General features: G+C 34.4%; 1 protein-coding gene across 2 annotated transcripts in view; it reads right to left on the reverse strand.

The window, feature by feature from the left end:
- The window catches only part of CACNA2D1 (calcium voltage-gated channel auxiliary subunit alpha2delta 1), a 451,150-nt gene that overhangs the window by 194,895 nt on the left and 228,533 nt on the right, over positions 1 to 27,722 (reverse strand). For both annotated transcript variants that reach the window (XM_087821121.1, XM_087821120.1), the window contains exon 4: positions 16,394 to 16,453. In XM_087821121.1, coding sequence (XP_087677247.1) covers positions 16,394 to 16,453 — 60 coding nt within the window. The remainder of the gene's footprint in view (positions 1 to 16,393; positions 16,454 to 27,722) is intronic.

The raw sequence follows: 27,722 nt of genomic DNA on the forward strand, positions 1-27,722 counted from the left end.
AAATCAGTGCCCTTGAGTTTACTGTGTAATCAACTTTCACTCTACAATCTCTAGTAATATATCAGTACCTGACTTTAATAAAAGAAAATTACATATCTTCTTTATTCATATTCTCTGCACCTCTTAAAAAGTATCTAAATAATTGAGAAAAGGACTATCATTTTAGTAAAATCATAAATACACTAATTTTTCTTCCATAAAAGGAGAGATTCATCCACACAACCTGAAGTAACAGTTAATAACCAAGTTATTAATCACTATTAATTATTTACAATATTTTTCTTACTTTTTCCTTTCTTTTTTTAAACAGGATGCACAGGGTAATTGAAATAGAAAGTTGACCAGACTTCTCTTTTTCATGAAAATGTGCTTAGACTTTTCCTCAAAGGCCTTTATTTGTAAAATTATTATCTATTGGTGAAAGTTGCTTACATTTTCTAGTTTTCACATTACCAATTTGCCTAGGATTAACAATTAAATAGACTTCATAACAAACTACACAATAGATATATAATACTCTTCAAAATCAAAGTATTTTGATGAATTTAATTTGCTCAACAGTAACCTTGAATTCTACATCTTTAGAATTTCAAAGCTGTTGAAAGATGCGGCTCTTTGGCACTCTCAGGCAGAGCTATGAATTATAGTACAATTTCCATCTTCAGTCTAACTTCAAAAAGCTTTCAACATGGCCATGCATGTTTTTGTAGACAGACCTTGACTTTTTTTGTCATTGCTGTTTTCTTCTGTGAATTACATAGCATGACTAAAGACAATTTATAATCATCAATGAAATAGCCTTGACATTTGAGAGTACTGAGAAAGGAAACAACAGCAAGGAGGCCACAGAGTCCCACGCCAGAGAATCCAATGTTCTAAAGTTCTCAACATTCTTTTGGTGCTCATTCTGTGTGCATTCAGACAAAATACAGTTTGATGAAAATGGCGTGCAATATGATTATCCATTTGTGGAATAAAATGATTCATGTTTTCCACCATCCCTCTTGCAATCACAAACTAGTAACTAATTATAAATCAGAATTTTAGAATTAAAAGCCTGTAAGACAGAAGAAACTTTTGAGATGAAAAATCTAGGTTATTAAATTAATGAGTTAACTTTATGAATCAGAATTTCAGAGAAAACTCTGTAAGAACTAGAGAGACTTCTGGGAAGCCTCAGGATTAACATCCATCATAATAAAATAACAGAAACATTGATGTTCTCTGTCAAGCCAGTCCATTTCCCTTCCAGCCAAAGAAATAGGCTGAAATAATCTTGAATACATGATATAGTCATTTTCACTCAGCACAAGAATGATGAAAAAGGAATTTAGCATGGAACCATCAAATATGTAGTTTAAATGTATTGCATGTTGGATTTTGTAATCTATTCTGAGTGTAACTAATGCTCTTTATTTCAAAACAAAAACATTCAGAACATAAAAACTCGACAATTTCAAATGAAAGTGTGGAAATATAAAATGTATTAGATTTTACAAATCGTGGGCTATAAGATAATGAGATTTCAACATTCTTACAAACACTAGGAGTCTGAAAATGTTTTCAGGACATGTTAAAAGCTTAAAATAGCTGTGCTAAATGTTTATTTATTTATTTACTTATTTTGCTCAAAGCGAGAATAGAATTGATCAAAATGGATGTTTTTATTCTATATTATCCTTGTTATTAAACATTTCACACTTACTTGTCTTGGATATCTTAAAAAATATGTTTCAAAAGGGAAACAGCACATTTGCAAGCATAATGGATCTCAATGAAATGTTCTGATTATGTATATGTGAAAGATGTTTGATGATGGCAGGCTCAAGGAACATAAACCAAGTTTTTAAAGAAACTAAATTTGATTGCTAATAAAATTTCAGTTATATTTATTTAACCGAGATTGAATGTCATCAGTTTCTCACTAACGTGACATTCATATTTTCTTTATTTGAGCTTGATGCATAATTTTAATTATCAAAATAACCCTGTGCTATTGGTACCAGTATTATTCCCATTTTATTGATGAAGAAATGGGTTTAGAGATTAAATAATTAGCCAAAAGTCACACAACGGTAAATAACCAATGCTTTCTAGTACATTTTTGCAATTGCTATTTATACCTGAATTCACATAAAACTTCACATTTTGTATTATTAATTTTGGCTAAAAGTAGTATTTTGCTATATTTTAAATCTAGTTACTTTTACATAAGACTTTATTGCTGTAGCTGTTACACAGGCATATATTTTGTATGAGTAGTTGGAGAAAAGCAGCACTTTGCTTTTTCTAAATTCAGGTCTGTGTTACCTATGCTACTCTGGTCAAATATTTGGCCAACATATTGGTTCAAAAATTTTACAACTTGTTAATTTCAGTTGGTTCTCTAAATATCTGTGTCAGAAAGATATACAAAGCTATGTTTTCCATTATGTCATAAAATTGTCTATTGATAAAAAATGTCTCATCATTCTCTTCTATTAAATTGATAATCTAAAATCTTATTAAACTATGTATATGTTTGGGCCACTAAAATTCTATAAAAAAAAAATTTGTGCACAGCATAGGACAGTAGAGTGGACTCTTTGAATCATTACTGGATGAATAAATTCGATGTTATTCTCCCTGTAGGATGTGGGTGGCTTGGACAGAGATGGTGATAGTGGAGATAAAGAAAAATGATCGCATGATATACTTAGAGTTGGAATGACAGATTTGCAGGTGGATTATGTGAGAGCTTATACAGCAGAGGGAGAAATGAAAGATCACTTCTTATTTTCAGTTAGATTAACTGAAAAGGTGATATCATCGAGATGGGGAAATTAACAGGTGATCAAGATACTAGGGGAGGAAAGTAATAAAAACGGTTCATCTGGGCACCTTAGTCTCATGCCAGGTGAGAAAGCTAAGTGGAAACACCAAGGGGGCAGTTGAATAAAGGAGCCTAGAGCTCAGAAAAGAGATTTGGGTGGAATTATATTTCAATTCAATGAAATGGATGAGGTGCTCTGGGAGAAATTATGGATATTAAAGACGAGAAAGCTAAGACCGTGCCCTGCATTTAGACAACATTAGAGCTACTCTAAAGAATGAGGTATCCAAAGGAGATGGGTAAGGAATGGCTAGTGAGCAAACAAAAACCAGAGAAGTGGGGTTTCCTAAAAACTAACAGAAGAAGGTGTTTGATAAAAGGGGAAGTAGTACATAGTGCATCAAAACGATGTCAGAGCGAAACGATATACAGAAAATGCCCATTAGATTTCATGATGTGGAGATAAATGAACTACAAAGAACACTTTTACCACAGATGAAATCTGAAGTCAGGCTGGAGTGTGCTGCTCAGTGGGCAGAGGTGCAGATGGATGGATGGTGTGGGTCTGCCTACATCTCTTGAGTTTTGTAGAAGACAGCAAAGAAATGTGACAAAGCTAAAAGGGGCAATAGATTTTTTTAATAGAAGATACTGGAGCCAGTTTGTATGTTGATGAGAAAGTAAACAGAAAAAAAATTGACTAAGAGAGAGAGGAAACATGAGGAATAAATCCAATGAGGGGGTGGTTTGCAAGGTTAGAAGATGACAAAAAGGTGTGAACTTTAAGAAGCAACCACACATGGGTGGGGAGTCTGCCATTCCCCTAAATTCCCGTAACATTTTTCTCATATATAATCATACCCAGTATTAAAGTCCAGTTACAAACTTTTAAAAATTTGTAGATGAACATTTTCTAGGTTTTCTGTTATTTTTATATTTTCAACCTTTAAGTTTAAGTCAAAGACCTCTTCTAGTTAGAGATGTCTTTTTTTTTTTTTTTTTTTTTTTACTATACTAAGTTTTCGTTACAATATCCTCTTCTCGATGTTATCCAGACCCTGTTTCAGAAGCTTTCCTGTATTCTGGGCATATAATATCACTGTATTGAAACCAGTTGACAAAGTCCCTCAGTCCCTATGGTCAGTTCTCTGGACAGCAACCCATCTCAAAACACATCCTACTAGTGGCTGAACCCATGACCTACTTTAATTGCCTGCTTCTCATACTTGCGCCTTTATTTTAAAGCTCCAAGTTTCATCATAGTGTCAATCCTTTAGGACGAAAGCTCACTAGGCCAGACCTTCATTCCTGGAACATTCTCTATTTCCCAAAGCAATATCAGCAAAGCCATTAACATATCTGTAACTCCACTAAATTAAAATTATTCCAGCATGCGATGTTATTTGCAAGATAAAAATTATCTCTTGGAATAGTTATTGCCCCAGGGCTCAGTCCTCAGGGATGTACAATAAACAAAAATATGTATTGGTCTCTGCACTCCCCTAAATATCCTTTCAGATACAACTGTTTTTTATTCTAGAAAGGTGTATCAGGGCTGTTTTGGGCACTGAGTAAACCAGAACTTCATGCAAATATAAAGACAAACATTAATAAATAGAAGACTCGATTTTGTTACCCTCATAATGAGTACTTGACACTTTCAAACATAGTCATTCTATGGGAATTCAACCTTAATACATAAATGAAATTGGAATCATTTCAAGAAAGGTTCATCTAGTGCCTATTATGGGCAATGCAAAAAGCAATATAGTAACTTCTTGGAAGATATAAATCTAGAAGGAGATAGTGCGTCCTCTATTAAAATTATCATTTTTGGAGAACTTCCAAAATGCTAGGCATATTTACATAAACTATCTCATTTAATTTTTAACAGATTTTTGGAGATATGAGTGTGTGTAGCAATAGGGTCCTCCTGGCTTAATCTGACCTATGACAATATAGGTTAGGAGTTGGAAAACTATCAGGAATCTGTTTTCATGTATGCATTTGCTGAAAGCCAATAGATTGTTTCCTAAAAAAGGAGAAATACATAGACAAGAGTTCATGGGGACACTGAGGAGATGAGAAAAAGGTAAGAAATGTCTCCTTAAACTCAGACAAAGGTGTTTCTACCCTCACTGAGGGAAGTATTTAATAAATAAGAATGAGTTCTTTTCTGCAAAAACTTCGTGACACATGGAGTATGAGAGCTAGCTTCAAAGCCCTAGTGATTAAAAACTTGTAGGAGTGGTATTTTCGTCACTGGGTTTTATGGGTTTTTAAAAATATATTGTAGAGATTTGCTCCTATCGGATGTACATGGCATGCAAATATTTTCTCCTGTTCTGTAGGTTGCCTTTCACTCTGCTGATTGTTCGCTTAGCTGTGCAGAAACATTTTCGTTTTGCCTAGTCCCACTTGTTTATTTTTGTTTTTGTTGCCTGTGCTTTTGGTGTCATATCCATAAAATCATTGCCAAGAACAATGTCAGAAGCTTTTCCTGTTTTAGTCTCGGAGTTTTACAGTTTCATGTCTTATGTTTAAGATTTTCAGCTAGACAAGTGTTGGCAAGGATGTGAAAAAATTGTAATACTTACACATTGTTGGTGGGAATATGAAATGGTGCAGCTGATACCATTGTGATTAACCTAGCTATTAATAACAGGAAAGGAGCAAAGGGGAAGGCCAAATATTATAGGCATGTCATTTGGGCAGCTTTGCCAGGAAGCTAAAGCTTTACAGTCCCCAGGGAGCCACGGGTCTATTCCCCACAGATCCCTGGGGGGAGGGACTGGACAGTAGGGAAGATAGACACATGCACAGTAAAGTTGTGGTGATGCTGGAAAGGTGCTTCTGTCAGTCACACTTGGGAAGAGGTCACTGGCCAGAATAGGTGTGGCCACTGCAAGGGTGCGAAATTAGGGATACTTAAAAGTCCCTAAACAGAGGAACTTGCTCTCTTGGTTCCTCCTGGCATGTTGTGCTTGACTCTTGGCTTCCCTTCATTCGCCACACACAATGAATGAATGAATAATGAACTACAAGTAGCCTAATAATGAACTGGACCCAGCTGCAACATATAACAGGAACTCTGGACACTGGCTTTGATTTCAGCTTTGCTGAATCCCCAGCTACACTTCTTCCAGGACTGGACTAACAGAAATGGGACTTTGGAAACCCAGGGATGTAATTCTACACAAATAAAAATTATTCATCCTCCCGTGTCAGTCTGAGAAAATTCTTTTTCTCAAGATATTGTAAGGACACCACCCCCAGCACTCAGTGGGGAAAGGGGTACCCCACTTCCACCAATAACACAACCACTATACAAGCAGCGTGGAGGTTCCTAAAAAAAAAATTACAAGTAGAACTGCCACGAAGTCCAGTAATCCCACTTCTGAGTATGTATCCAAAAGGGCTGAAATTGGGATCTTAAAGAGATAATAGCACAACCATGTTTATTGTAGTCTTATCCACAACAGACAAGATGTGGAAAAAAACCCAAATGCCCATCAACGGATGAATGGATAAAGACAATGTGGTATATACCTGCAAAAGAATACCATTCAGCCCTAAAGAAGTAGGAAATTCTGTGATATGAAAATATGGATGAAACTTGAGGACATTATGCTAAGTAAAATAAGCCAGATACAGAAAGACACATAACTGATGATTCCATTTATATGAGGTCTCTAAAATAGTCAAATCAATAAAATCAAAGATTGGATTGGTGGCCACCAGGGACTGGGGATAGGGAGAAATGAGGAATTACTAAATCAATAGGCATAAAGTTTCAGTTTCAATTAAGTAAGATAATTAAGCTCTGGAGATCTGCTGTACAGCATTGTACCTGTAGTCAACAATAATGTATTGTACATTTAAGCTTTGTTAAGAGGGCACATCTCATGTTACAACATAAAAAATTTTTTGAAAAAAGAAAAACATTTTAGTATTTCGTTCACAGTGGATTTTTTGCATTAACTCCGATTTTTAAAAATTGTTTTAAAATATTAGTTATCCAGCATTAAAGATAACGCTCTAGGGTTGCAAACAATCATTCTGTCTACTTCTGCATGGATCCCACTATGACTCTAGCTTAAAAATTCTGTTGTTTAGGATGCCTGGGTAACAACATGCTGAGCAGAACAGTATTCTGCTATTGGAAAAAGAGCAGCAAATAGAGCACAATATGAGAGCTGACCAATGTTCAATGGGCTAGGTGAATAGTCCATTGTACATCGGTCATGGGACTTGTGTCAACCTGCTTGTTATCACCTTAGTCAAATCTTGGGGTTTCTAGAAAATACTTTCCTTGGTAGAGAAACAGTGCTCACAGTAGCATAGAAAAGCAATTACTGAGCATCTTACACAGACAATTATGTTGGTGGAGACTATAGAGTTGTTAAAGAGAAAAATACAGGCCCACTCTTGCTAAAAGTCCATAATGCCAAAACTAGATTTGATACCTGATCTAATTGCAGTTTCAGTCTCTCCCAGAAATATAATCTTAATCAACTAGTCTGAATTTGCTGGTCAAGTACCAGTAATATGTCACTTGGGCCCTCTCCGTCCCCCAATAGAAAGAAGAGGTAATCTGCACAATAAAGACCTTTGACATTCTCTTACTCCCCACTCTGAAGAAGATGTCCTGATCTAAAAATAATCCTTTCTTTTCTTTTGTTAAAAGCTCCCTTGCCCCAAGCTTCTCTCTATAAAAACCTTCCATTTTGCACAACCCCTGGAGAACCCTTCTAATTGCTAGATGAGATACTTCCTAATTCATGAATCCCTTTCTTATAGCCACTCAGATCTTCAGATTTATTTGGTTGAAATTTTTTAACAGAAACAAGAGTTTTGAAATGAAATTGATATTCAACAGTCTATTACTGTTTTTCCAAAGTCTCATCGCTAATTAGTGGCCAAGCCAAAATTTGAAATAGTTTTGTATAACTCTAAGCCCAGTGTTCTGTAACCATGGCTGTGGAACTACATTTTCAGAAAAGAATGTGTGTAGTTCAAAGGAATATTTTATTATCTCTCCAGTAAAGTTGAAAAGAATGTTTATAGTAAAAACAGACATCTCAATACTACAACTAATTTTTCATAAAAAAATTACATATAGGCTACTGTTTGTTATGCATTATAATACACTACAGTTTCCTTAGTAATGCACAAGCTATGGCTCTTATCCTTAAAAAGTTTATACTTTAATGCTGAAAAAAGTGGAGAAAGTAAAATTATACAGTGAGTACATACTTAAGTAGGAATATATACTGGAAACTAGAGAGCCATATAAAACAGACAACAAACCCTAGATCAGTAAATCAAAGACAAGAGGAAATAAGGGAGAAAGGGGAGAGAATTCTAGGCAGAGATTATCAAAAGGTCTGAAGGTGAAGGAAAAAACATTATCTTCAGAAAACATCAAGTAGTTTACAATGTTTTGGGCTTAGATAATAGCTGCTGAGGAGATCTTGAAATAGAAAGTAGAAAAGGCAATGTCAACATATGAACGTCCAAACATTTCGAGAAATTTTATGAGCTTATTTGAACGAAATTGACAACATATGCCAGAGGAAGGTCTCAAATGCTCCTGAGAATAACAGTTTTGCAGCTTCTTTTATGCATTTAAATTGAAGGGATATAGGGAACTTTACTTGGAGGTGGAGGAAAGCAAGGCAGGGATTGGATTATAGGATACTTGACAACATTAGGTGCTCTCCTGTGGGGGGTTATGCTTATTTCAAAGGCGTGTTAACCTAGATTCACAAAAACAGTGGAGAGAGCCTGCTTAAGGCAAAGATAAACCTTTTATTAAAAAGTGATATGCCTGGGATATGACTACCTACCATGACCTGCCCAGTTAGGAATTTAGGATCAGATCATCTTGTGAGGTTTTCCAGAGAACCCTCTTTTTCATCCACAGTAAGATGAGGCCAGTTCATGAAGCTACTGGTAAACATTTGTGATAAAAGAAGAGTCACTGAAGTTTTTTTTTTCATCAATGCACTTTTTTAAAATCATTTTTCAATTGCAGTTGACATATATTATTATATTAGTTTCAAGTGTACATCCTAGTGATTAGACATTGTATAACCTACTAAGTGATCATCCTGATCAATCTTGTACCCATCCGACATCATACATTTATTAAAGTATCATTGACTATATTCTCTATGCTTACTTTACATTCCCATGACTGTTCTGTAACAACCAATTTATACTCTTAATCCCTTCATCTTTTTCACCCATTACCCAAAACTCCTCTCCTATCTGGCAACCATCAAAATATTCTCTGTATCTATAATATTCTCTGTGTCTCTGTTTCTGTGCTGTTTTTTGGCTTATTTTTATTTTATTTTTATTTTTTAGATTCAATTGTTAATAGATACGTATTTATTGCCATTTTATTGTCCATATTTTTTATCTATTTTTTCTTCTTCTTCTTAAAGAAGACCCTTTAACATTTCAAATAGTAGTAGTTTGGTGGTGATGGACTCCTTCAGCTTTTTCTTGTCTGGGAAGCTCTTTATCAGTCCTTCCATTCTAAATGATAGCTTTGTTGGGTAGAGTAATCTTGTTGTAGGTCCTTGCTTTTCATCACTTTGAATATTTCTTACCACTCCCTTCTGGTCTGCAAAGTTTCTATTGCGAAATCAGCTAATAGTCGTATGGGAGCTCCCCTGTAGATAACTAACAGCTTTTCTCTTGCTGCTTTTAAGATTCTCTCTTTATCTTTAACCTTTTGCATTTTAAATATAATGTGTCTTGGTGTGGGCCTCTTTGGGGTTCATCCTGTTTGGGACACTCTACTTTTCCTGGTCTTGTATGTCGATTCCTTTCACCAGGTAAGGGAAATTTTCCATCATTATTTTTTCAAATAGGTTTTCAATTTCTTGTTCTCTCTGTTCTCCTTCTGGTACCGCCATGATGCGAATTGTAAGGACAGAAAAGGCCTCTCTTTTTCTTTGCTGTGGCCTGTCCAAAATTTATGAGAAGCATCTGGTAATTAAACCCCAAGATTGTTGGCTCCTCTGTTCAAACTGAGGTACAAGATAAGCTACTCTCAAGGTTGCATTCTTGCAATCCCTCCTCCCTGCTGTTTTCACAACTCAGGGATAATTCGCACCAAGGAGTCTTTAGTTAGTATAAAGTTCCCTCCCCCCTCCCTTTTAGACAAGTCTCTTTTGAGCTCTTTATAACTTTAGCTCTAAGCATGTTTTAGAGGCTTGGGAAACATACTGATAAGACACCTCCCTAGGACATCTGCCGAACTATCTCCTGGAAAACAAACTAACTTACCAAGACAACCTCCATGGTATCTTCTTAACTTCAACACAATCTCCCTCCCTTCCTTGTCCCTTAGCAACAGCAACTGCTTAAAAGTCCAAGCCACTCTTTGTTCCTTGCCTTGTATTGACTAGCAATACTTGGCCCTTTCCTCCCTTGGGAAGTAAAATAAACTTCCTCTCTACATCTCTTCTTTTAGTTGTGAATACTTTCACAGCCCGCATCACCAGCCAAACCCTAACACGAATGCTGGTAGGCTTGAAGTTGGGCCAGAGGCTCCTTACGCTATCCTCATATTTTTGTTTTGTTTTTTCTTTTTGCTAATCTGAATGGGTGCTTTTTGCGTCCTTATACTCCAACACACTGATTTGATTCTCAGCTTCATCTACTCTACTGTTGATTCCCTTTAAGTTACTCTCATTTCAGTTAGTGTAGCCTTCACTTCTGACTGGTATTGTTTATGGTTCCTATGTCCTTTTTCATGACGTTGAAGTTCTCACTAAGTTTCTTGAAGGTTTCAGTAAGTTCCCTGAACATCATTATAACCATTATTTTCAACTTTGGAGCTGTTAGTTTGCTTGCCTCCATTTCATTCAGTTCTTTTTCTGGAGATTTCTCCTGTTTTAATGGGAGGGCTGGTGTGGGGCTGAAAACCCTTGCTCCTCAGGGGGTACCTCTGCAGCTGAGATATCCCTCCTGATTTTTATCCACCACACATGGATGTAGGACCATCCAGTTCTGCATCTCCACCCCACCTTACCAGTCTTGATGTGGCTTCTTCTTTAAATCCCTAGTTGTATGACTTCCATTCAGCTAGATTTCAGGAGGTTCTGAATGATGGTTGTTCTGTATTTCAGTTGTAATTTTGATGTGGTTGTGGGAGGATTTGAGTACTTTTAATAAAATGCAAGCCAAGTTATAGAAAAGTTAGTAAAATCCTTAAATTCAAAAACTCTCTGTGACACTGTACTTTGGCACCAGCTGATGGCAGTAATCAACTCTAACTTACACATCAATGAGGATGATTCTCGGTGCTCTGCATAGCTAGACTTTTTAGAATACTGGCAGCAATTTCAGGAATCTGCCAATGATTTAACAATGTTTTCATTAGTTCAATCCCAGATTACTGAGGCAACAGATTGGTCTTGAAAAATATAGAGATTCACCATCCACCTCTCCACTTTCTAAGTTACAAATACCTGTCCATTCCTATTTCTCCCTCCTTTCCTGAGAGGGGAACAAAAAAAAGAAAGAAATATACCCAGCCTCATTTAAATATAAATTTGCATTATCCCAGGATATCATCATGTCTTACTTTAGGGGTTCTAATGTAACCTTGGCTTTAATAGAAATAATATAGAGGTCTGGAAGATCATTAGATAATATTAAAAATTGTCAAAAATGAAAACAATATTATTGGCTAGGTTATTAATGAATAAATATTTTGCTTCTTCTATTTTTCAATATAAGGAAAAAACAGGGATTATTCCCCAGGATAACTAACAATTTAAAGCCCATGTTTATTTGTTTCTACTCTGTTGTTTTATAAGCTCTTGCCAATGGCATTTATAAGTATGCATAAACAAAAAGACAAAGACACCATAAATTTGCCTGAGTCTTTTCTATTAAATTGGTTTCCCACAATTTGGGGGTAAATCAATTTTGTACTGTGGCTCCTTTACATCTATCTTAATGATGAGGAAAGGCTGACAAAAATCTTAAAAGAAAGTAGCAGTAAAAAATTGACTGTTTCCCTACATAGAAGTGTTGCAAAAAAATAAATTAAAATATGCAAGTTCTTGATTCCAAAAGGGCAATTCAACCAAAGGTAGAAACTATGAGAGACTAATAGATCACTCTGATGATCTATTAAATCCATTCATTTCTACATTAAGACAGAACACTGCTTCCTTACTTTTTTTTACTCCCTCACTTTTTAATCACTAAAAATTCAGCTTTTTCATATCCAGAACCTACACCAAATTATAATTTAGAATAGTGTTTATCTTTATACATTGTAATCAAAATAATTTAAGTATGTTTTTATGGTTCACATATTTACAATTGTTTGTGGTGCAATAAACAGAAATAATGCAATTCCATGAAATGAATAGGATAGATGAAATAATAAAATACATAATACCAGTGCCTATTAATTTAACACATATAAACACAAAATTTTAAATATTATTACTTTTAAAGCAACATTTCATAATGTGATTTGGGCAAAGTGATTTTAAATACACACACACAGATGGTGGCCAAAAGTAGGTTTACAGTTGTTTGTATGGAAAAAGACATGCAGGTTTTGATTATTATAATAGCTTTATTGTCACTCGGTTTGGTGTACTTACAACTGTAAAACTACTTTTGCCCACCCCTGTATATATAATTAAAGCTAAATCAGAGCTAACTTATCCTGATTGACACTCAATATCATTCAACTTCAATAGAAAAATTTTCACCTTCTAATTTGAAGCTGAAGCTAAAAACAGCTCCTCAAATATTTTAATTACTGGCCAATTTCTAGACATCTGTACTAAGCCTCCACAGTAACAAGCTGATGCTAATAACCCATACCTAAAGATCCTACTTATTAAAATACAAATTAGGCACCCCTTATGTTTATACATGTGTAAGTACAACTAATATTGCAAGCTTAGTTGGAAAGGAAACTGCTGTAGTTAACCAACCATTGCAATACAATCAAATGAGATTTCAAATGCAATTGGAAAAGATCAGTTCTGTAGAAGTAGTAGCAATTATTTCATGCGTAACAATTTGTTTTCCAAGCTCTTTTTCCCTTCTGCAACCTGTCCTTAAAAAAATAATTTGTCCATCATATATGACATAAAATGTTACCTTTAATACCAGCAAGTTGCATGGAGACCTGAAAAGCAGCTGGCAGACATAGCTTATTTACAAATATTGGTTTGAACTCGTAAATGCATGACCGCATAAATCTTAATCCATTTAGAGTGTACGCCCTTTGTTCCTCAATTGTACATTCAACTGGGAATTGAGCTGAGGGAGAGCGTGAATTACATGACCCCTTTCTTGTTGCCAGCATTTTAGTACTTTGCTTTTTGCTCTTGAGCATGAGCCTTCTCTACATTACAGAGTAGGGGATGTTAATCAACATTTTGCCTAAGTAATATTAATAAAACTTGCCTACTTATACTTGAGGGAAGAATCAGAATATTATATTTCTTTTTGAAATGTTAATGTACCTCTAAGGAAATTATTCCTGCCTTCTCAATCATCTTAGTGTTAAATTATTAAAGAATGGCATTAAAGAAATATTGCACTGATTCAAATAGTTAAATACTTCAAAAGATAAAAGTCTTATAAAGCTTAAAAGAAGAAACTTTTTAAATATTGTGGCATTTAACTTCAAATTAAACATTTTTAAGTGTTTAGTTAAGATATTGATAAAATCTGCAATTGTTTTGTGTGCTCTCACAAAATAAGGGGAGATTTAATGTTGATGATTTCTAATTTCCAACCACAGCCATGCACAAATTTTAATTTGATTTGTACAAATGGCCATGAAGGAGTTGCTTAACCTTACTATATATATAAACTGAAGCATCATCTAGTTTATCAACAAAACAAAACAAAAAAGGAATCAGAAGACAAGTGTGTCTGACTTTTGCACTGTTTACGTATTTGATTCTGAAGGTTAGGCAATCTTCATTCAGGTCCTGTTCTTCAAATATGAAACCACCACTATCTGACCCTTCTATCATCTGTGGTATTTCAAAGGGAAGGGCTGTTGTAAAGACTATATGTATGACTGACATAGTAAGATATGGAAAATAGCAATTCTCAGTGTGCGAACTGTGACAGATATGTGTCCCCTGAATATCGTTCACAGTCCTTCAAGAAGGACTCAGGAAGTGAGTTGACAGGACTCTAAAGCGGCCTAATTTGTTTCTCCTTTAACAGTCTCTTTTAATGTTAATCAATATGTTCATATGTCCCAAATAAATCGTGAAGTAATCTAGGGGGAAATTAAAAACAGAATTTGTTCAAGAATTCCCTCACACTGTGACTACTATTTGCTAAGAACCCTTAACATTTACTGGGCAAACAATTTCTTTTCTATTTTACCATATAAAACTTAGGAATGGCTTTTGTGTCCTTGTGGGACTAATTTGTCCTCTTGCATAAATTTTCCTAGCAGTGCTTTTGTTTGCATACAGGCATTGAGAAAGTAGATAATAGCAGTTACATTTCAAGGTAATTTTTTCCACATTTTGGCATCTGACAAACAAGAATACAGCTTCAGATTGCTGGTGCATCATAATTTAATTGGCTTCTTTTTTCTGTCTTAGCAATACATAACCGATAGAGTGCCTTACAAATAATGATGGCTTAGATTCAATAAAATATGGTAATAGCTAACACACATTGAAAGTCTTGGTGATATCTACACTGGTCACCCATTACTTTCCTAAGGAGAAATAAATCAATGCCAAAATGTTAATTTAGTGTTAACCAGCTGATATCAAAGAGTTAACAATATATCTGAGAAAAGAAACTTTACATCTATAAAGCACTAACGCAGTAATTGAATAAAACAACACGAGGACATAAAAGGCATTACTGTGTCTCTACTTGCCAAGTTATTTTTTATGACACTATTCCTTAGAAAACGAAAAACAACACACAAACTAATAAGTGACTGTGAAATATTATCAAATTCCTTCAATTCAAAGGAAAGCTTTTTGAAAACAATGGAATATATATGTAAAAGAAGCTGATCTGGATTAACTTGATTTTAGGATTCTCAGAATTACTTGTGATTTAAACTAAAACGGCATCAATTTAACTACAGCAATCCTAGGCAGAATATATGGTTTAATTCACATCTATTTTGCCTTTACATTGGATTTTACTATGCCACCTAAGTTGGGAGAGAAACATTAATTAAAAGGATACTTATTTGGATAAATTAGTTTGGCTGCTTTTTTGTCTATTCAAGAAACAAAAAAGTCAACTTTCCTTTTTTTCTAAAAGTAACTACACTGTAAAATCTTCATTGGATCAGCTTACAATTTGCCCTCAATCAATACTCAAAGGTTATCTTTTTAATTTAGCCACCAATTTTTTTTCTTTATATATTATGGATGACAAATTGATCTTTTTTAACCTATGACAAACAATTGTGGACCAAGCCAGAATCTACATCATGCCAACAAATCAAACAATATAATCAATTTAGGGACAGAATCAAACCAATGGTAATCAAATAGAGTCTCCATTTAAACAGAGAGTTTGAGAAATTAGTGTACTTTCCTTTCCTATATAATATAATCACACAAACACAAAGTAAACGTGCTAATTACTGAACCTTAATTTAGTGTTCTGTTGAAGCACAACTTTCTTAACCTTCAAACTTGAGTCTTTAGTTTTGTAAAACATTAAAAGACAACTGAACAGTACATTCAATCTATCACTCATACTCTGTTCCTATTTTACCATCTTCAAAATGAATAGTCTGGAATTTTTCTGTAATCAGAAACTAAAAAAAAAAAAAATTCAATATAAGTAAAAATTCAAATATGTAACAGAAATATTTTAACTGGTTATTAAAGATAGACTTTTTTCACTGTGTCCCTTGGCTGTAAAAAGACAGACAGACAGGCAGACAGATAGATAGAGAGATAGGACTCATCACAAGAATAATTTCTGCTATTTGTATAATTAGCACAATGATTCTTGGAGCACAAAATAAGTTTATCAAAAAATACATGGAAAAGAGAATATCAGTTGGCATTTCTAAAAGTAGACTGAAGTAGATGATAGATTACTTCTAGCTAACTTGGAGAAAATTAAATTTTAAGGGGTTTAATACATTTATTCTCACTTTAATCACATTGCCCACCATCAAGGGCATTATAATATGCACATCGCTTCTCACAAACTCAAAGTTTTTAAATGCAACTTGTTTTTCAACTAGTATGTTCATAATATCTACAAAGTTTATTCATATAATGTAATTTAATGTTATTTTTACTGTAATTAATTTTATAAATACTTTTGGGTATGGAAAAACATTTCAATGAACTCTTTTTATTTTTTAGTATGGGACATAAGTAGGAACATTATTAATAACTTAATTCGCCCTGATTACCCAAAAGCAACTTTTTTAAAGCAACTAACAATAGCTGGGTTTTGGTCCTATCACACCATAAAATTTCACCACTAAAATATTTTAATGCAATCATAACTATACAAATACGACTTGTCATCTATTTAAATCAAGTGGTAAAAAAGGGTCCTTACTGCAAAATCTTCCCTCCACTGGTGGGCTGCTTGAACTTTCTCCGCTTCCAAAGCCAGGCGCTGGAAAAAAACACACAAAACAATAAATCTTAGAATTCAAATGACCACATGAATATGTAATTATTACATAAAGTCTTTGAGTTTTCAAATCAATTATAAGGACAAAAAAACAGTAGCGACTCCTTATTTATGATGCATAAATTCAAAATAATTTGGTAATCTAACCTATTAAAGTTGATATAGAGTATAACATACTACTCTTGAATACCATTAAGTTTATTACCTCTGCCATCATTGACAGTAGAGTACTCTTCAAGTGCTTTGTATTAAAGACTAACATTTCAGTTTTTAGAAAAAGCTGTAATCAGTAGAATATATTAATCTTGGTAGATTGTTGTTAGTACATACCTTTGTAGCATATATTTTTATATAAGCGGAAAGGAAATGACATTGAGAAATTGTTAAATATATGCTAAGTGCTGCAATAGGCGCGTTGTTAATAGCATATTTAGTTGTATGTTTTGTTTTACCAAAGGCCACAAAAATGTAATAATTTCCACCTTGCTGAAGAACATTCTTAATGGTTCTTTCAGAGATAATCATGAATAGTAGCAAGCTGTCACAATCTACACACCTGAAAATGGCTTTCTTTACCTTCACCCTTGTATACTAAATGAGTTAGAGAATTGTAGACTGACTTATTTCCCTAGACTAGAGATAAATTGTCTATTCTGTCTGCTAATCACTTTTTGTAGATTCCTTTTTCCCCCTTCTCTGGTGGGTAGGTTTTTCTCTTTGTATTTCCCAGTGTTAGTATTATGTTCTCCATTTAGTAAGCTTTTACAAGAGACAGGAACATTTAGTAATTAAGAACAAAGATATGAATCCAGGCTACCTTGGTTTAAATATCAATCCTGCTGCATACTAGCTGTGCAAATTTGGGAAAGTTGTCTCTTCTCCTGTTTTCTCATGTGAATAATGTGAGATCTGCCTCATGGATGTTAGAAGGATTAAATGAGTTATATATACAGTGCTTGGTAAGCCTAACAGCTACCTAGTTCTGAAGAGTACTTAGGATTCCATTTGCACTCCGTGTTCATGTGAGAAAGTAGCTCAGGGTGTACATATGTGGCCTTTCCCCCACAAACAGAAGACAGTGGCAGAAACAGGACAAATATAACATTAAGTATAATAATTGTTAACGTAATATACTCATTTACTAAGAGCTAAATGATCAGGTTAGGTTTTGTAAAAAGTGTAAATCTCATAGCGGTTCATTGGTTCACGTGTTTAATCTTTCACAGTGAACTATGCTTCCCTGTGTGCTCTTCCTAGCCAAGTCCAGACAACACTGGATAATAGAAACAACCTTTAGAGCAGTTTTTACATCAGTGTATTGACTTCTATCCCCTGCTATTTAATATAATCTATTCCTTTTTCTAAACTATTATGTAGGTATTATCCATGACTACAAAATATTGCCTAATGGGAGATCTCAATTTAAGAGTCCCTAAGCTGAATTAAAAGGAAAATTGCCCAGTAATCTTAACTAACAAAGGTTTCGGCTATCAGCTACCAGGCAGAAATGGAGTATAATAGGAGCTAGTAAGCATTAGAAATTGTACCACAGAGAGTACCCACAAAATAGTTCTTTTCTCCTACAAACACAAAGAACTAAACAGAGCAAGGCTAAAAGAGTGCACAGGTTTCAGTCCTGTTACATCACACTACTCTTGGAAACTCAAACTCAGTGTGAAAATGAAGCAAAAAGTGAATAAAATAGCAAATGAAATGAAAATGGAAGCAATTTCTTTATAAGAAAACTTCAGTGTGGAAAGATAAAGAAAGAAAATACAGCCAGGCTGGGCATGGCTCAGCGGTTGAACATCAACCTAGGATCCAGGAGATTGTGGTTTGATTCTGTCAGGGCACATGCCCGGGTTGCAGGCTCGATCTCCAGTCGGGGGCGTGCAGGAGGCAACCGATCAATGTCTCTCATCATTGATGTTTCTATCTCTCTCTCTCTCTCTCTCTCCCCCCACTTCCTCTCTCTGAAATCAATAAAGATATATTAAAAAAAAAAAAAAAAGACAGAATAAGAAAATGAACATGAAGGCAAAAATGTAATTCTTCCCTCATTTTTAACAGGTAATATAAGAACAGCTGAACATTCATATGTATGTGACAAACAATAAACTTAAGCATTTTGTGAACTTAAACAAAATACTGGATAAAATATCAGTAAGTTAAATATTTTTTAGAGTAAAAAAATATTAGAACTCTAAAATGCCTTTACACCTTGGAGAAGAATAGTAAGATTTTTTTCCTTTCCCACTGCACAGAAGGATGGATGATCCACCCCACCACACACACACACACACACACACACACACACACACACACACACACACCCGCAACAAACAAAACATTCTGGGGGATATGCAACCACAGGGACATACAGTTCTCAAGGCAAGAGCTCAAACTCTACCATGCTGTTCTCTACTCTAGAGAGCATGAGCAAGTACAACTTAACTGATCTGATCCAGAATCACATGGCTTATGATGTAAATATAATCAATGCTTAATAAGTCACACTGACAGTAACCATCACAGTTTATTTCTAGAAAGAAAATTAAGAGGAATGAACAATGGAACAAACTAGAAGACAATTCTCCTCAAGGGAGGAGAGTCCAAATCAGCTCTAATATATGTTTTTAAACACAAATTTTACAAAGTAAATGTCATTTGCTATAAGATTCAGAAATAGTTTTAGAAACATAAAGGCCTATAGTTATATATAAGAAGAAAAAAGTGACCCTGGCCTGTGCTGCTCAGTGGTTAGAGCGTTGGCCCATGCACCAAAGTGTAATGGGTTCAATTCCCGATCAAGGGCATGTACCTGGGTTGCAGGTTCTATCCCCCACCTGGTAGGGGCATGTGTGGGAGGCAAACAATTGATGTGTCTCTCTCACACCAATCCCCCCCCCCTTCCTCCTCCCTCCTTCCCTTATGCAATCTCTAAAATTCAATGGAAAAAATATCCTCATTAACAAAAAAACAAACAAACAAAAAGAGGCCCTGGCAGGTGTGGAGTATCGTCCATACACCTATTCGACCCCAGGTCAGGACACATATGGGAGGCAACCAATGAATCTCAACACTCTCTCTCTCTCTCAAGCTCTCTCCCTCCCTCCCTCTCTCTCAATCTCTCCCTCTCTCTCTCTCCTACTCTCCTCCTTCCTCTCATTCTCCCTTCCCCTCTCTCTAAAAATCAATGAAAATGTCTGAGGATTAAAAAAAAACAAACAAAAACAAAAACAAGAAAGAAAAAATATATTTTCAAAAGGTTGGTCTGAAGCTCTAAAGTTGCTAGCTTGGAAATCTAAAAATATAGTCATGAAATGCACTACTGTTATCTTCTCTGTTCATAAAGAAATTAATAAAACACTTTTTAATCCAGTAAATTTCATGATAAAGCATAATACTGAACTTTAGATGCTTAAATAGTCTATCTTAGGGACTAAAATAAGTAATTGCTGCTAGTGCTCTTTCTTGTAGCAAAAGACCAGCTAATCATGACTTAATAGAAAACTGACATGTCTTCTGGACACTTTAAGTCCTTAATTAATTTCTATTCTGGTCGTGACATATTTTTTTAAAGCCAGTGATTGACCATTAAATGCCACGGGCAAATGTGTTAAAACTGATAAAATTTCTACCTAATAAAATGTAAAAATTTGCTTGGTAGAGTATTCCTGTTTCCATAGTTGGCTATATAAGTATAGTCAGTAACAATTTATTTCAGAAAAAAGAAAATGTGTTTTTCTCACTTAATTTATAGTAATAGTATCAACATTAAAATCAGACCAAGCAGGAGATAGAAACAAAGAACCCAGCTCAGCATAAATACCTATGACAGAAAACTAAAACTTAATTCTGCTCATATTAAGATATGCCAAATTCATTAAATGGCTTTATTATAAATAAAACAGCACATGTGTATATACAAATCCTTTGGGTATAAAACAATAAGTATACATACAATGTCACAGATGTATATACATCCCTACCTACCTATTGGTTTGAGCATTTTAAATAGAAAATCATTTTAATGACTTTTTTAGGACTCACAAGTTTAAGAAAATGGACTTGAACCTAACCCTTTTGACTCCAAAGCTTTTGCTCATTCCATAAGAACGATTTTTAGTCTCCATTAAACCCATCAAAAGTGATAACATTACTAGTCATTCACAGAATACATGAAGACAAAGTACTATGAAAACCAAAACACTGGTAGATAACTATTTCAAGTTATTGAAAAATTTCCCAGGAAATTTTTAGGAATTGCTAAAGACAAAAAAAAAAACAAAACACACAAAAAACAGCACAAAAAACTATATGTCAGTTTTAGAATTTTCTTTACATTGGTCTTGTCCTCAAATCCTAAGAGACTACTGCTAATCAGAGAAAAAGCTTTTGATATGCAGTGATCTATAGGGAAGGGGAAAAAAACAGAAATAGAGAATGGGAAAGGTTTTATCAGATCAGAGAAAGATCAGCTCCCTTGAAGGCCTATTCATTCTCAACCTTCACTTCTTGACATGTCTTTATCTCTTCCACTAGCATTGAATTCTGTCAGGTGATATGAAAGTCTAATCAAAGCACTACAATTATACAATGTATAAGGAAATAATTCTATCATTCTTCCTTAACAATACATAAACGTATTTTCTCTTGGAAAGAGACTATTTTCCAAACCTGTATATAATAATGTGCTTCTTAGACTGTAGGTTAATTGCGGATGAAAGATAAAAGGAGTTTTCTGAAATATTTAACTATAAAAATTTTTCTTTTGATTTCTTTGAAAGGAAACCTTCAGGGTTCATGTGACAGATCAGTTAAACTCCAATAATGTTGATACTCATATTAATTAAGAATTGACTTGAAAACATCGCTCATACAACAATTTCATTGGCTAGTGTATGTCAAGACTTTTCTTTCTAATAAAGAGGTAAATAGAGCTCCACAATACACTAATCCAGGTAAAATATGCAGGTATTAAGTGATTAATGCTCAAATAACTAACACCCAATAAGGAATAACAAGTCATTGTATTGTGTTTATTTTGACAATTTTTTATCACTCTAATAAATTTTGCCTATCTCCATCCCAATGTTCTTAACATAGCAAAGAAATCAGGATAATCAATTGAATGGTCCGACAATGCAGATTGAAAATGACAGATTTAGTTGAATAACAGACTTATGGGTTTTGAAGAAAAATGTACAGGTACAATCACTTATTTTGGAGCCACAGCATAATGAGCATGCACTTTTAAATCAGATAGGTCTGGTTCCCAATTCTGGGGCTTCCATTCACTAACTATGAAATTTTAGGTAATGAACAACATTTTTCTGCAACTAAGAAAAAATAACTGCTTTATATATTTTGTATTTGGTATGCTAAACATCTAGTACATTATAAACTCAATAAAGTTGTGTTTCCATTTGAACCTTACAAATGTAACTTCATGGAATAGGTTATGTTAGAATTATAATCACTGATGACCACTTCAACATACGTATATATGAGTGAAGAAGTGAAAACATCTAATGGTCCCTATATTTTAATTGTATGTTGCCCAACTGAAAATCTCTTGTATGTGGACCCATATGGTGGTCCCAAAGCATAAACAATTCAAGGAATGTGAGTTTAATATAGTAGTCAATAAAATGAGTTCAATTTTATTTTATTTTACTTTTACCATAAATGAAATGAGAAAGGAGAATAAATCATTATTAAATATGAAAAACAGTGAAAAGCATAAAAGCAAATAGTCTGAAACCCATGGCTCAGAACTCATCTTTATTTTTTTATATTTGCTTTAATAACTATTTATGGACAAAATAAAGTATTACAAATAACCTTGAAGCTAACCTTATTTACCTCCTTTAACCAATTTCTCTACCCATAGCAATCACTATAATGAATTAGTCTATATTCTTTGGCATTGCTTGACATGTATTTTTTTAAGTGTGCAAATGTTATCTGATGTCAATACTGTTGATTCTTCTAATAGGTTGCACGTAGGTAGAATGCCAAAGAGAAACTCCATCAGCTTTTTCTTTGTTTGGAGGAAGGAGCGCTCATTTATCTAAGGAGAAATCCATAATCCTTGCAAGTAATGGTTTAGGTTGAACAAGAGAATCAATTAATGTCATGGAGTTTTGAGAAATGGTTTGCTCAGGGTTTTGGCAAGTAAAGATAAGGTACTTGGAAGAGGGAAGAACTCTCAAGGAAACAACAAAGCTGAAGCCATATCTAAAACCCTTTTTTAGCACCAAAACACTAAGCATTTATTGTATCTTTATCATCAGAACATAGCAACAAGCCTTATTTGTAAATAGTCCTACCTATTCTTTCTCTCCACCCAGAGACTATCATTCTTCCTGCACAGGCATTACATGTGCAGTTTGAAAGATGCTAAATCAACACTTAAGCAAGGCAACTTATCCAAAGACATTTTGATCCCCTCCCACTGTGGTGCTATGGGTTAGCAAGCCCACTCTTACAAAGATGACTAAACACTGTTTTTATGTTTTACTTATGCCTAAAATATGTTTTTGCCGACTTTCTGCTTTTGTTTAATAACATGAAACATGAGCACATAATTACAATCATTAAATTTCTTTTCTTTTCAAATTCATTTTTGTTTTTCCAGTAGGGCAATCTTAAATTGACTCCAAGACACAAAAAACATTTTTAATAAAATTTTGTTTTAATTTAGAAAAATATAGTTCAATGATTTGAGAAATTCTACCAAGTCCTGATAAAAAAGCTTAGAACCAGTCTATTTGAGTTTATTGAGGAGAAAAAAAGGAGTCTGCCTTCTTGACTACTGATTCTTAAGAGAAACAGAACAAGCTACATAATATATAATTTTTAATATATACATTGATTTAGGTTATTTGTAAATACACTGACCAAATAGAATAAAGTATATAGTCTAGTTATTTATGTCCATTCCAATATTTTAACATTTCTGCAAATACTGGAATTATTACAAAAAAGAGAATTATCAAAATTAATACTAAAATACTAATTTTTTTTTATACTAATCCAAATCACATATAAATCTCACACTGCAGAAGGGGTGATGTAAGGCTACAGATTAATTCTTTTTGATAGCCTATCATTTTCTTGCAATTCATTTCATTCCAGGTTATATGAAATGAAAATTTCATAATATAAATGCAATTTTTCCTTCTGCAGGCTTTAAGGGAGTATAACATATGCCAAACATATAAATAAAAGTTGCTGAAATCAAGCCAGTCATCATTTATTCTTCTATTTGTAGCCCAGTGAAAAATAAACCTTTTGGAATGTGTTTTCTGGATTGTGTTGTATAGATTTCAGCCCTGGATCAGCAATATTCACGAAATGCTTTTGAAATTAATCACAAAGCTTCAAGTCTAATCTTCAGAGATGTAATTAGCCCCAAATAAATTGGCAGACTCTTGGAATACAGAAGCCAGGGTAAAGGAAATGTCATCTGGTAAGAATAGTAAAATTCCTTTCAGCGATAGTAAATGTAAATAATATATAACCAGTAATTATCATTACCCTTTTTTGACTCAATAGCACAAAACAATAAAAGATTGTTCAAATAAATATAATTTTCACATCAGCTTTATTCTTTGACAAGTCTAAAGACCAGATGAGCTTGTTCAACATACTTAGACCTCTTAAAAACCCACTCAACCCCATCTCCATTCAAAGATTCTGATTCTATACCTGGGGTCATTCCCCAAAATCTGTATGTTTAATAGAGTACACCTTTTCCTTAGACTAACCTTTGTAAACACTCTTCTAGAGGGCAATATTTTAGCTATATTAGACATCTGGGTTTAATTACTCTTTGAGAAGCACTGTTCTAAGTAGAAGCATAATTTCATGGAAGTCAACGAAAATAACCTACTGCCCTTTACTAGACCCATAACCTTACATTATAATGACACCCATTATGCTGTACTCAATTCTTTTTCTTTCCTCCCCCCCACCCTCCCAACTCTCTGGTTTTCTGGCTCTTTTCTCTCACTGTCTTTCGCCACCCCTTCTTCCCTCTCTCTCTCAATAAAAAACTAAATGGGAGTTTCTTAGGTATAAGAAGCAGTACTTTCATGTCTGTATACCTCACACACTTTACACAATGTAGCAGAGAGCAGGCACTCAATTAATTTGTGTGCAAATGTAGAAATAATCATTTCCAAGTATTTTTAAGGTTTTCTCTCAGTTGTATCAAGATTTATAACTAGGTTCACTAGCTCATCATTATTCATTATAATGAAACTTTGAGAGGTCACAAAAATTGTCTCCCTACATGACAAGCAGATTGCTAGATTAATATATCAGCCCTCAATTTGTAAAAATTGCTGGATTAATTCATCACCACATGATCCTTAAAATTTAGTAGAATTTGCTGGGGATGTGGCAGAGATCCAAGCTAATCCATATAATCCCACTCTAGAATTCTAGAATTAATTTATAATCAGTCACCTTGTTCTCTAAATGTTGAATACTAATGTGGACTCAGAAACTTGGGAAGGGATCAGTGTGGAGAAGGAAGAGAGTTTGGTCAGTGGAGAGGAAAAGAAGAAAAAAGACAGTTCCTAAAACTAGTCTAGCCCTTAACCCTATTAATAATCAGCTCTAGTGTCCCACATAGTTAAGCTACAACATTAACTACTTACATTAGGGGATAACATATTTAGTAAATGCAAAGAGCATCTCTTCAGCTAAGAACTGAATTCCATTGAACATGTCATGCTAATTTCAAAGGCCTTCAATCACTTTGCCAGCCAACAAATTGTCTATGAGTAAATCAAATACCAAACCTAAGTCATCCTAACTTGGTCATTTTACATCACTATATGACTTCACAGTTACACATAACAACTGTGAACAACAAAAACAGCATAATACAGTGCAAACAGCTCTACCACTTAATAGGTTTGTGACCAGTAGCAAGTGAAATAACACCCTTTAACCTCAGTGTTCTCAAATATAAAACAAGGAGCCCTGGCCAGGTGGCTCAGCTGATTGGAGCATTGTCTCCTACACCAAAAATGTTCTGTGGGTTAGATTCCCAGTCAGGGCACATACCTAGGTTGTGGGTTCAATTCCTGGATGGAGCCTGCTGGGGAAGCAAGCAACTAATTGATGTTTCTCTCTCTCCCTTTCTTTCTCTCTAAAATCAATAAATATATCCTAAGGTGAGGATTAATTAAAAAAAAAAAAAAAAAACCACCAAGGATCAATATAGTGCATATATGGTGTTATATTGCAAAGTTTATATAGGATGTTTGTAAAGTCCTCAGTAAATGGAAGCTGTCACAATAAAAACTGAAAGACAGATGAGTGACTTAAATAACAAAGTTAATAAACTGAAAATCTTGAAATTGTTACCACCAAGAATTATTATATACTCTTCCTCAGGAAAATAAAAAGCCATTCCAAATTTTTTTCTGGAATACAGTTATTGAACAAGGAATAACTTTGCTGAGACTTAAATATCTTAACTGTTTTGACCGTTTTCTCTGAATTTGTGCTACTTCCAAAGGCCATGTTGGGAGACCATTGTCCACAGGTCTCTCACATTTCAGCATGTCATGTGAACAGAGCCAGGGAGAGCCTGTGCTCCTGACTATCTTTGCAAGAAGAGCAAACAGCCTGGGAAGACAGATAGCATGTTTCCCTCCAGATTTATGTGTTGCTCAGGAAAACAAAAATAATCTGTGGGGCGAAAGTTGGGCAGGTTTACTGGAAGGCTGCACTTAAAAGATGAGGTTTCCCCAGTTCATGTTTCCTGGGCTGTGACACAAATTCATGGCATACACAATGTCCACTTGCACTACTCCTAATGGCCCCCATTGGACTTGAGGGTCAGGAGGAACTGATGGTAACACAATACGAAGGTGCCTGCTGTGCCGGGATCACAAAGCCCATTGTGTCTGACTCAGGGAGTCTCCTGAACCTTTGAAACTGTGGTGAGCTGGCTTGTTAGCTTGCAAGAAGGGTAAAATCTCAGACCCTTGATACTTCTTGAAGCATAATATCTAGTTGAGTCTGCTTCCATAAAAATATTCACTGATCCATCTCCATAGTTTCAAACCCTTGACATCATTTATTGAACTGATACATTTATTTTGTCTTCAGTTCTTTACTGAGCATGCATTTTGCACCCTGTTGAAGCCTCAGTATGTCTAGAACAGTGCTTTTCAAAGTGTGTTCAGATCAGCAGGAGTGGCATCACCTGGGAACTGGTTAGACATGCACATTCTCAGAACCCACTCTACACTGATTTAATCAGAAATTCTTGGGTGAGCCTCATCAATCTATGTTTTAACAAGACTTCCCAGTGATTCTAATGTGCACTAAAGTTTGAGAAGCACTACTCTAAAATAAAAATCAGAGCCTTGTTCAGACAGAAGATTTATATTACCTTAACATCAGGCTCTTATAGCTATGGGAAATAAAATAACAAATGGTTCTAAAGCCTTTTTAAAAAAATAAAAAGAAACCTGGAAAATCAGACACACTGGAGATGAAAGGGTTAGGAAGAAGTCTCCAGTCAGACTGATAGTAATTCAGAAGTTTAATCATGATTTAGAGTCTTACTTTTACTGATTTTATAGTTTATGAGCTTTGTTCCTAAGACAATTAATTTTAAAACTAAAATAATAATGAGAAAAAATGAAATTTGCCTTTTTGACAAAATATGTAAAATGACTGTGTGTGACAGAATACAATGTATACAGAAACTATAGAAATGTTATTGAATCCTCAATAAAATATCCTACAAATAATTAATTAGAATTAATAAAAATGCAATGTAGAATTACCTAAATTTATCTTCTCATTATTTTTCCTTTCTGAAATATATTATTGAAACACACTGCTTTATATTTATAATTTTATAATTCTCACCTTCCTTTCTTCCTCTCCTTCTTGGATATGGGATACTAAGTGGTCTCAAACTTGCTTAGTTCTTTTGAGCTCACTACTCATAATTTGCAGGAATTTATGTAGGCTTCAGGTTTCATTTTGTTTTTAATATGTTGGTTGTCAAATAGAGCATAAAGCACAAAAGCTTATGCAAGGTAGAAGAGGAAATTTTGCTGTACTTGTAAGGAAATAATCAAATCTTTGCAGCACTCAGGTAATATAAGAGAACCGATAAAGTACACAACCACTTAAAAAAAAATGGCAAAAGATGTGGGAAGGTCACTTTTCACTGTCTGATCGTTTGTGTGAGGCTTTGCTTTCCATA

Source organism: Miniopterus natalensis, chromosome 10 (assembly GCF_054644295.1).
Source record: "Miniopterus natalensis isolate mMinNat1 chromosome 10, mMinNat1.hap1, whole genome shotgun sequence".
Taxonomy (NCBI): domain Eukaryota; kingdom Metazoa; phylum Chordata; class Mammalia; order Chiroptera; family Miniopteridae; genus Miniopterus; species Miniopterus natalensis.